This window comes from Ostrea edulis, chromosome 5 (genome assembly GCF_947568905.1).
Source record: "Ostrea edulis chromosome 5, xbOstEdul1.1, whole genome shotgun sequence".
Lineage (NCBI taxonomy): Eukaryota > Metazoa > Mollusca > Bivalvia > Ostreida > Ostreidae > Ostrea > Ostrea edulis.
This window is the reverse complement of record NC_079168.1, coordinates 24523337-24536009: the sequence shown is the minus strand read 5'-3', so window position 1 is coordinate 24536009 and position 12673 is coordinate 24523337. Positions and strand designations below refer to the sequence as shown.

Sequence of the window (12673 nt, the reverse complement as noted above, 5' to 3'; positions counted from 1 at the left end):
TCACATGTTTTGACAGGTGTGCAGTCGTCTGTCAAACGCTAAGCCTTTTTTTTTTTTTTTTTTTTTTTTTTTTTTTTTTTTTGCATCTCTAACGTAAATAATGACGCAAAGTTTCATGGGAGAAAAATTATCGTTGGTATAAATCGACAGGGTCAATTTGATTGGCTTAACGAAAGGTCATGCGGACGTGACCCTATATGGGGTTACGTCAGATCCTAGTGTAGCGATCTAAGTGAGCGGATCTCAGGATCTGGTTTTAATCAGATTGAAATGACAATGCATTAATTTCATTTTATACAGGTTTTGCATCCATGATCATGTTTACAACTTTTTATGAATTTATCAAACCTGGTGCTAATAGAATGACCAGTTATTATTACAGATCTTCTGACAGAATCAACCAGCACGTACTGGTGGGCAATCCGAGGAACATGTTGCTCATTGACGAATTGTTCATGTTTTTATGCCGTTTAAAATGTGGTCTTATGGAGCAGGATTTGGCTGTAAGATTTAAATGTCATTTGTCTACTGTAAGTAGGAAAATTATTACATGGGCAAATCTTTTATACTTTGCTCTTGGTAGCATAAATATCTGGCCAAGTAGAGAGCAAATAAATGAGAACATGCCTAACCAATTCAAAAGTATGTATCCCTCTACACGGGTAATCATTGATTGTACAGAGTTAAAGACAGAGAGACCTTCATCTCTTGTTCTCAGTTCCAAGTGTTATTCGTCATACAAAAGCTCTCACACATGGAAAGGACTTGTTGGGATTGCTCCACATGGAGCTCTGACCTTTGTATCAAGTTTGTACACAGGAAATATGTCAGATGTAGAAATTACCAAGCTTTCTGGCCTGATTGATCTCCTGGATAGGGGTGATTCAATAATGGCAGACAAAGGATTTGTTCTGAACAAGGTATTAGAGGGGACAGGTATTTCAGTTAACACGCCCCCATTCCTCCAAAGTCAAGGTCAATTTTCAAGGCAAGAAGTGGAGCAAACCCAGGTGATAGCAAAACTAAGGATACATATTGAGAGGCATATCCGCAGAGTCAAGGAGTACCACCTTTTTGATGGTGTCATTCCCTTAAGTATGGTAGGAACAATAAATCAATTATGGACAGTGGCAAACATGCTAACTTTATTCAAGGGTCCTCTTGTCAAGGAATGGAAGTAAATTGAAGATGAAATCAATCAGGAAAATGAGATAAATATATACAATTATCAGAATATAAAAATTGTATCAGAATTGTACCAGAAATTAAAGTAACATATTACAAGATCTATAAATTTCATGCCATGTAATTCACGACACATATTACCTGTGTGTTGGTTGTTTTATAATTAATAACAATAACTCTAGTTAATTACACAACCATATTTAGAAGTAACTTTCATTAGGAAAGTTTTTAAGCCCCCCCCCCTCCCCCTTGCAACTAATGTTGGAGGAATATTAAATTTGTCCTGTCTATCCAAAAAATTAACCTGGCACATAATTTTAAATGGTAAGTGATAAAGCTCTCAGTCTTCATATGTGAGAAAATTTGATTTGGTACCAAAGTTTCTGACCTCATGACCTTGAAGATTGATCTTCTTTTAAGAAAATATCTCCTGAATTATTTAAGGCATGCTTTCATATTTTGTATATAGATTTCTTATGGCAAGACTTTGCATTTAATAACATGACCGTTGACCTGGTTACTTTGGCATAAACATGTTGAAACTGAATGGAAATAATTAGCAAATCTTGAATAGATATAGAAAATGCTACTTTAAGTAATGAAAACATTCCTTCAAATGAAAATGATCTATATCAAATATTGATCAGCCTTTCAAGTAATGGTCAAAATAAAACATATCAAGCTTGTCTTTCATTTCTTGCCATCTACTTGAGTCAAATGTTATAAGCTCAAGATGAGATTCATCTGAAGTCCAAACAAACAAGTAACACCACTCTAGTCCTGTTACCGCAAGCTGCATCATAATCTGATGAAAATAGTTATGTGTCCTCTTCAGTTTAAACCCATTTTCATCCTTGTTGAGGTAAACACATTGTGATAGGGGGTTGACAGGACACTTGATTTCCAGTAAACCATAACATGGAGTAAGGGAAGGGCAATACACCTTTCTGTCTGGGCTTGCTGCCAACCAAGGTGACCATGGACTGACACATATTCCACAGGGATAAATGTTGACATTGTCATTCATCCTCTGAAAATACAGAAAGTAGTAGAACATAGTTTTAAAATATTGCTGACTCTTATATATGTTTTATTTATTTGTATGATTTTTTTTTTTTTTACATGAAATCTTTCATCAATACATTGGTGCTTTATTCAAAACACATATCCAAAGACCTCAAATTATGACAATATTATTTATATTCAAAAGATCTTGTAAATTTTGTGTATTTATTTATAATTTATGTATTTATCAAATTGATATACATGTATAGACCTATGCATTTAGTTTTCTTTGGGTTAAATGCCTAAGGTATTTACAACTGGACATATAATAAGTGGACTAGTTATTCTAACAAATATTTGTGCCTGCATTTATTATCAAATACATGAAAACATATATTGTAAGAGTTCTTACTGCTACAAATGCTTCAGCTGCTGTAGGCTCACATGCTATCCCATGTCTCATATTGGCTGTCACCACAGATCTGGAAGTCCTTAGTCGCTCCACCAAGGGGTCATAGTCTATACCAAAAACAGCATTGTTTGAAAATTTGTTTTTGAAAAGAAGTTGTTCAATGTCTTTAATTTGTAGCTATTGGTCAATTAACTAAACAAGCTAAGCTAAGGCACCACTGAGGGCTACAAATTTAAGACATACAAGAAAAATTGAACTTTACATTGTACTATATATACAATTGTTCTCTAGAATAATAATTCATGATCTTGTCTATTTCGTTGAATTAAACATGTTGTATTTTAAGTGTACATATCAAATTAAAAATGCAGAATCTTATTTGAAATGTAGTAATGTTCATTACATGTATCAAGCCGATACATTTTTCACATAATTACCTTTTCTCCTTTTGACAATGGAACCAGCAATAGATGCCGTTATCCTATCAAGCCTAATCCTGTGCCATTTGGGATCCTGGGACTGTAACTGAGTCAGAGATTCTATCTCTGAAGCCTCATCAGTAGTGACACTTAATGAGTCAGTTTTCAAGTGTTTTGTTTCAGATAACACAGTAGATATATTGTTAATCATCACATTTTGAGATGGTAATTTAGGAAAGTCATCAGCATCCAATATATTCAGAATTAAATTACTGTTCATTTTTTGCTGCACTGCAAGTGGACTCCCCTTGGGGAATTTGCCAAACTTCGTGTCTACAACTTTCTTCTGACGTTCTAAATTTACCACGCTCAAAAGCATACAGGTGTCGTCAACTTCTTCAAGGTTATCACACAATTCCTGTAAAGGTAGTTCGGACACATTTTCAATAGGGTTGTATAATGTTGTTCGAATTCCTCTAGGTGGCACATATGGGTTCCTCATATCAAAACCTAACACTCGAACGTTGTCAATGGAGCTCCCTGCTACCTTTTCCCCTCTTGGTACATGCCATGTTTGTGGAAGTGAGGTTTTTGCTACATCTGTTGGAATAACCAGCATTCCAGTTGTTTTCATATGAGCAAGAGTATACAAAAGACCTGTAATGTGACCACATGCACCAGAGTTCCAATTGGACAGGAGCAACTGCTGTCATCTCTCTCAAATATTGGTCCTGATTTTAGATGTATCTGTAAAGACAAATTTAAAAACATTAAGTAAATTAATGTAAATTTAAATATTTTAAAACAAGTATAGTTGGATTTAGGTAATAATTTAATAGTCAATTCATTTATTGTATAGTGTTTAACAACAAGTGGTTCATGGGCCACATTGCTCACCTTGGCCCATATTTAAAGATTTTCTCTATAAATTTGTATGTAAATCTTTGTTTCCCTATTGTGCCCCCACCCTAACTCTGGGTGCCGTATGTTAACAAACTTGAATCTACACTATGTCAGGAAGCTTTTATGTAAATGTTAACTTTTCTGGCCCAGTGGTTTTTGAGAAGAAGACTTTTAAAGATTTTCCCAATATCCCAACAGGAAAAAATTTGATCCCCAATTGTGACCCCACCCTACCCCCAGGGGTCATGATTTTAACAAATTTGAATTTCCACTATGTCAGGAAGCTTTCATGTAAATTTCTGCTTTATTCTGGCTCAGTGGTTCTTGAGAAGACCTTACCCTAGTTTTGCATTTTTGTGATTATCTCCCCTTTGAAGGGGGCATGGCCTTTCATTTGAACAAACTGGAATCTCCTTCACCCAATGATGATTTGTTTCAAGTTTGGTTGAAATTGGCCCATTGGTTCTGGAGAAGCAGTCGTTAGTATGAAAATTTTACAGACAGACGACAGACAACGGACAATCAGAAAAGCTCATTTAAGCTTTCAGCTCAGGTGAGCTAAAAATGAATTATACAACTTCAATGCAGTGATCAATACATTGGTACAGATGTTGATATGAATGGGTTCATCTGGAGGGAGGAACCCCCCACATGCATGTATGGGTGAGTGACCACCCTATCAAGTTGGACTCAATCCCAAATTTCAGAGGGGAAACCCGAGTTCTAAGGAAGCATATGCTTTAACCAATAATTTTTGTATACTGGTATTTGTGACTGTAACTTACAGGTTAAGTAGTACATATTAGATGGTATCTCAAAAATGTAAATAGAATAATTAATCATTATGATACATATGACTGATAAAACATCATAAACAATCAAATTGAATATTACCTCAATTGTGTGTGGAGACTCATTTTTCTTCTGTGATCGGTAGGATCTAGCTTTAACAACACAGCCATCATCCAATTTATACACTACAATAAGAAATGTTTGATTAAAATTTTATTACAAGTGTATATATATATATATATACATGTATATATATATATATAACACATATACTATATTTAACAATTACATTATGACTACATGATAATGATACACATGTATACCTTAAATACACATGTTAAGAATTTCTATATTGACATTGGTCTAGAGTTGGCTCATACAATGTAACAATACTTATTGAAAATGCACTGTATAAGAAGGATGATATATGGGGAGTTGTTGTTATAATAATAATAATAATAAGACCTTTATTTAACCAGGATTACATATTTAGCGATAACGCTAGTTTTCAATATGGTCCTGCATATAACATACATACAGACAGATATTAGTAAAATAAACACAGATTAAAAGAAGTAGAATACATATAAACTTAAGAAATAATTATGAATGTAAGATAAATAGAATACAAAATGAAGCTTAAAAAGTATGGTGATAATCTCTAAGATAATTTCTCTTAAAACACGCAACACTCGTTGAGTTTCTTATGTTTTGACTCAAGGCATTCCACACTGTGCTCCCTGAAATGCTGAAAGATCTTCTATAATATTCTGTTTTTGCCCTGGGTATATACAAAATATTTGAATAAGAATTTCTAGTTTGCCTCTGACTGACTTCTGATACATATTTAAAAACATTTAAATAATCTGGCATTAAACCATGTAAAACTTTATACACTAAAATGACTTTTCTATAGACAAAGTAATCTGATAGAGGCAACCAGTTAAGTTCTGTAAACATGACATTAGATGGTGTTTCAAAATTTCTGATGTTAAGAATTACCCTTGCAGCTCGTTTTTGCAATATAAAAAGCTTATTCACATTTTCAGCATTTCTTGGATTGCTCCATATAGTACAACAATATGTAAAATGTGGAAAAATCATAGTATTAAAAATCTTCAGCAGCGCATCGTTTGACATAAAATATCTTATTCTTCTTAAAATGCCAATTCTCTTGGAAATCTTGTTCATAAGTGATTCTATATGACTTTTCCAGGACAAAGTTTCATCAATAATAATACCAAGTAATTTTGACTCCTGAACACATTCTATGACATGGTTATTTATCACTAAATTTAATTTTCGATACTTTGATAATTTTTGTGCCGATCCAATAAGCATACATTGAGTTTTAGACAGGTTTAAGCTTAATTTATTTTCCTTAATCCACATTATACTGCGCTGAAGATCTTCATACATCTTTGACTCAATATTTTCCACTGACTTATCTGTTACATCTTGTGAAGTATCATCTGCATACATATTTACATGAGAATGTTTCAGTGCTTGTGGATAGTCATTAATATACAGGATAAAAAACAATGGGCCTAAAATAGAGCCTTGCGGAACTCCAATGGTTACATTTCTTTCCTCCGATAAATTGCCTTTCCAAATAACTCTCTGTGTACGATTTGTTAGATATGATTTAAACCATTCAAAAGTATCATTGCATATACCAAATGACTTGAGTTTGTGTAATAAAACCTTGTGATTTATAGTGTCAAATGCTTTCCGTAAGTCTATAAAAATTACACCAGTAAGTTTACCTTCATCAATATTTTTAAGCCATCTATCTACTAGAGAAATAAGAGTACTTTCACATGTTGTTCTGAACACAGGGGGTACCAAGGGACAGTGCCTGCATGTGTCATGTCGACTAGTCTTGTACCCTAAGTATTCGAAACAGCTTATCTATAGTATACAATTTTAACAATTGAACATTATAACTACATGATACAATATACATATGTATACCATGATATATGCATGTTATGGTTACATGTATGATGTAATGTCTCATGTGGTTTACATTGTCTAAGCACATACTACTAGTAATACAGTGTATTATGTATGAACCATGAGAAACCATGTTTGCACATATGCACTCATTATAAACATGACATGTTGACTTGGTACCAATGCACCATCCCGTGCTATCTGTTGCATTTAATACAGTGGAGTATTAATCATATACAGTACATGGCCATTAGTGAGTCATCATTCCATTTTTCACTATATATTTCATTTCATTTGAAAAAAACCCAACTTATTCCAGCGTTCATATGTAGCTCATTTTTCTGGATATAATATCAAAACATACAGAATTGTTTGTAGTTTCTTCATGTGATTTCAATATAATGTTATCTGTAGGTGTTGCGGTGAAATCACACATCAAATGCAAAGTTGAAACTTTACGGCACAAGTTAATTGCATGTAATACGTTAAGTATTAATACCATGTTCAAAATGTCTCATGTTATGAACATTGTTTGTAGCTCATAATACTAAATTACAATGCACTTTTTTTTTCTTCTTCTCATAAACATTACATACTGAAATCTGTCAAATGCATTATGATTTAAACAAATCTTATTGAGAATATATATGTATTAATAATAGTGATGTATGCCCAGGAGGGCCCTAATTTGGAATAAATAAATCATATGATATATATATGCAGGGGCTATAAATTGATAAAATGATGCTAGTTTGTCATAAATTAACTCATTGAAACTACTAGATTATTTATCATTCAACAAAAATATATGGTTTTTCAGCAGGCTGGGATGCTATAGGCCTAAAACTTTTTTTTCTGAGGGAGGGGAAGGGGGGGGGGGGTACTTGGACATGTATACGATCGATCAGTTTTACCAACAATCATCGTATTTAATTCATATAACTAATTATTATGTAAGATCATCTCTTCAGTAGACATCTTTGTTACATGCTGATATGGTGTAAGTTACAGCCACAAAACGATTCAAGATCGATCAGTTGATAGTATCTGTCAAACTGATCAGCTGATAGACGATTTGACCTACCTCTGATATCCGAAATGTATTTCTCGCTGAAATATTTGTATCCCTTGGAAACTTCTTTGCATCCTTCACTCTTGTTTAAAGTTTTTATTGTTTCTTCAACAAAACCGAAGGTAATGAGGGGGACAATACTGAGATCTCGCGTTGCGCAACCAACCGACTTCGTACATTCCGCTAAATCCGACATGTTTGTTGTGCGTCGAAACCGACGGTAGCCTCGTTTTCGATGCGGTATGCATATTTATGAGCATCTCATTAAGAAAGGAGTATACGGCCGTAACAATTCTTTATCGCGCTAACGCCCACAGGGACTCCTGGTTTTACAGTCATCCGAGAGACTAGTGGCTGTCACTTCTAATGTCAGGAGCTTAGTCACAGAACAGTCACTACATGTACCTATGTTAAATATTTCAGGTGTTACGCCGCGAGGGGACCGACTCTGAGTCCCCCCTGTTGCGAAGCAAGCGCCTTAATCACTAGGTTATAGCACTGCCCTATATTCTTTTTAAGTTATTTTATATACTTATTTCTTACTCAGCCGGTCGCGGTAGCTCAATGGTAGAGCGTTCGCCTCGTAACCGGGAGGTCGTGAGTTCAAGCCCCGCTCGTGCCATGGCCGCGTCAAACCTAAGTCGTTGATATACGTAGCGATTGCTCCTTCACCAAACGCTCAGCATTTAGATGTGAGAATCACGGGTCTTTCGGATATTCCATTGAATAATGGAGGTCCCGTGTCACAGAAGGTGTGACACGCTAAAAAAAAAAAAAAAACAACCTCACTGCTACGGCCCTGAGCGCTAAGCATAAATCTAGATTTGTAGTACTTCACCTACAATTGGTGACGTCTAAATATGATAAGAGTGAAAAGTTATCGACGGGACGTAAAACAAACAAACAAACAATCATTTCCAAGTCCAAGGGGGGAAAAAGATGACATTACATGTACATGTACCATAATTCCAATAACATGGCACTTCACTTGATTGAACGTGCAAACGTTTGGACGAGGCTTCTCATAGATTTCAATTGCACAGGCTTTACTATTGTTCTTAGCGATCAATCACATTGATGGAATGATATAGGGTGGTCATCCAAACTCACGTTTATTAAAACCACACAGCAAATCAGTGAGTGAAATTTGCACGCTCAATAAAGCGAAGTGACACGCTGTTATTGAAGCAATAGTACCTAAGTTCGGGTGATACACTGATTCGATTCTCGATCCCGACGCTAAATAAAACGGAAACCGTTTTACGTAGTGAGTGTTTGTTCGCGATTCACGAGTCTTTCAGATATGACATCAAAATAGGAAGTCCCATGTCGTGCTAGGTGTTTACACTGTAAAGAACCCTCACTGCTATAGTCGTAAGCGCTAAGCATAGGTCTAAATTTGTGGTACATCATCTACAGCTGGTTACGTCTCAATACGAGTGAAAAAATCTCTAATGGGACATAAATCCAAAGAAAAAACACGTAAACATAACCTCATATTTTGCTATTTCAAAACTGCTTATGCCCATTAGATCATGACCGTTTCATTAAACAAATTAGAACACCATTTGGATGCATATTTTGAGCCAAGTTTGATTGAAGTCGAAAATGTTAAAAGTTAACTTCTATGATGCTGAGGACGAGTCGAATGACATTTGATCAGAAAAAAATCATTTGAGCTTACGGTCAGGTAAGTTATCTCCCCTCATATTCATATCTCCCACCACCAACTCCCAGAACCATATAAAACTAAAATAGTAATGAAAGATTTATGACTTGTAAATATCAAATTTACGGTAAATTACATCACACACAAAAGCAATATAAACGGTACTGTGCATTGATTGGTTCGTTAGGAACACAGCTAGACTGATTGCCATAACTGTTTACTCTTTCTATGTCTCCTATGATCTCCATGCTGTGAATACTTTGTGAATGCCTTCGGATTGTTGCTTGGAATATTGCATGTCCCGGTATAGTTTCAAAAATGACAAACGTCTGCATCACTTTTGCGGAGTTCGGTTTCTGGGGAACTTTCTGAAGCTTTGCCGAGTGGACTGACATTAGCTGTAAATTGTTACACGAGAAATTTGACTTCATCAGTTGTATATTTATATGAAGTACTGCAAAACTAGCTGCACTCCTTACTATGGAATTATGGATATCTAAAGGTTCTGAATTATAACACGGACAGTAGTTTTCTGGCACTGACGCATCGTAACAACTTCTGTATTTTGGTATTTCTTGAAAAAGACTTATTCCCCTTGGTGATGAAAAAGATGGTAATGTAGATTTTTTGTTTAAGGTTTGGAATAAAACGTCTTTGAGAGTTTCATGAAGATCAAACGGAGTAGAGAGACGCATTCTGTTTGTAAGAAAATTCTCGTGTATATGTGGATACTTCTGTATGACAGCGCGTGGAATATAAATGCTAAGTAAAGGAAGATTTCTTGTTAGTACACCGAGTTCATGTCTAGCAATGGGGCCATAACGAGGACCATGGTCACTCATAAGTATCAGAACAGAATTGGTCAGATGACCGTTGTCATTCATCCATGATATTAGATCAGCTGTGTCCTGGTCCGCTAGAGAAAGAAAATTCGGCTGATGATGACTTATTTCATTTTGCCAAAAGAAGACGAATTTCCTCAAACCTTTGTACCGTTCAATACACATCCTAGTATAATCTAAAATAATCTTGTGTTGTTTTTGATTTCCGAAGCATTTTGGATCAACCACCTTTCGAAGATTTGCGTGTTCTTTGCTCGTCTTTACTATTTTAAGATTAGGATTCTCTCTTGACAGGAACAACGTTCTCAGATAGTGAGTATAATTTGGATACGATAATACAAAAGGTGGATAATAAGAGGTCCAATCTTCAGCATGACAGTCGATGTAGCCACGTTTGATCACTTCCGAGTACAATGAATTTATTGTGCGAGATAATATGGCCTCTGTGATGGTCTTTCCTGCCATGGCAGCTAATAAATTTGGAAAGGTATTATCACCCACGCGTGCATATCCCTCAAATTTGTAGGCATTCAGTTGGTTTTCCATGACATGTAGAGTCCGTCTTAATTTCCTCTCAGCCAGATAACGTGACACGGAGTCGAATCCAAAAATAAATATATTCAGTTGGTTTTCTGACTCAGGTATCAAACGTCTTCTGTTTGTTTTTGGATTCACGTTGTAGAGGAAATTCGCGTACACAGTGGTACCGTTTACTGTACAAGACACATGAATGAAATCACGGTCTATATGCAATGGAAATGACGAAATCTGAAACTCAAAAAAACGAGCTTCGTTCATACCAAATAAATAGATGACTGAATATTTGCATCGGAGAGCATGCATGTATTTTTGTGACCACGGAGCAGCTGATTGGTTGAAATGAAGAAAACCGGATGAATTGAGAAAAACCAATTCTGGCCAAGAGTAGCATTTGAGGCTAGCTGGATTCCAGAAATGACGTTTAATAGAATTATCGTCCAGTTGCGATTGGACTTGGCATTGTTGTGTGTAGTATTCCTGTTGTGCTGTATGGTGATAGGTTAAATATACGATCCAAGTCACAAGGACTGGAATGAAAATTTTCTTGAATAAATGTTTAACATTTCGTCTACAGAAGGTTTGCATAATTAGAAAGAACTTGGTTGTATCACATCCATGGATCCAACTGCAACCCTGGGTGATTCTGTGAATTTCATCATTTCCGGATCCTGTTTTAAAAGAGAAGGATAACCATTTAAAATATTGTTAAAGAGGTTCGCACCTGACATTTGGAGTAATGTCATTCTTTGGGGAAGTGTATTTTTGATTTCTACATTGAAGGAGAATTAGGAAATTAAAAAGAAAAACTGGTGTCGCAACGCTTGTTATTGAGCTACATGTATATAGTGTTCTAAACATGACCGTCTTGCACTTAAAATTTATTCAATTAAACTTGATTTTTCTGTTAGTGTCAACACAACATAAGCAACACAAATCAATCATTACATAAAATAGATACATAATCATGTCCTGTAACACTACAGATGAAAAAAGAAATTAATAGTGGTAAAGGAAATGAATAATGACCTTTTTGCACTTGATATACAAAAAACTTCTTGATATCAAAATTGAGAGTTTAAAAGGAGTAATGTCAATTTCTAAAATTTTACATAATTTTCAAGGTCTGGTCTTCCAGTTTATAATGCAACTAAAGAAAGTGGGGGTTGGAGATAAAAAATTTGAATTATTGACGAAAATACTGAATTTTCATACAAAATTTCGAGTAAATTAATTAAAACTTTTTTAAGAATCGGTGTTCTGTTTAGAAAAATATATCAACCAAGTTACAAAATTACATTTGAACTAGTTCCAAGTCTCAACTACCTGTATCATAAATATAAAACTGAAATACACGATTAGGGGTATAAAAATAGACGATAAATTGGATGAAACAGAAACTGTAATACCAAGCAGAATTAGAACGTTTTGATTAGTGAATCCTTCCGCCACAAAATATAGTCCCTGTCAATCCCTTTCAAAATTTGAATTGACACAAAATTTTTCAACAGGATAGGGTTCAGCAATAGATGTGTAATATATTTGCCCAATGGGATCAGTATTGAACTATTGAATACTTAGTTGTAGCATCCTGCACAGTTGTACTTTCAGATGAATGCGGATTTAGGTGAATGATTTTGATTCTGGTCCTAGAGACCTAGGCATGCTTCAGTAACGTCTAACCTCCTTGTAATGGTTACGATTCAGCGCTAGCGTATTTGTTGTTTTTTTTTTTTTTAAATACAGAATTTGTCCACTTGGCTAGGATGAGGACATTTATGAGCTGCTTGACGATGAGTACATCTACATGCAAATACATCATGTAGAATTTTTTGGTTAAAGGGTTTGATTTATATAAAAAAGTAAAATGAAGTACACAAT

The 12673-nt window shown here is 35.0% G+C and overlaps 1 protein-coding gene and 1 pseudogene across 1 annotated transcript; both read right to left on the bottom strand.

Annotated features, from left to right (window-relative positions):
* Positions 1–1122: 1122 nt before the first annotated feature.
* Positions 1123–9242, bottom strand: LOC125652367 (uncharacterized; annotated as a pseudogene).
* Positions 9243–9550: 308 nt separating this feature from the next.
* LOC125651251 (uncharacterized) lies at positions 9551–11053 on the bottom strand. The gene has a single exon (XM_048879830.2). It carries the CDS (start codon positions 11051–11053, stop codon positions 9551–9553), a length of 1503 nt encoding a protein of 500 aa, XP_048735787.2.
* Positions 11054–12673: the final 1620 nt, after the last annotated feature.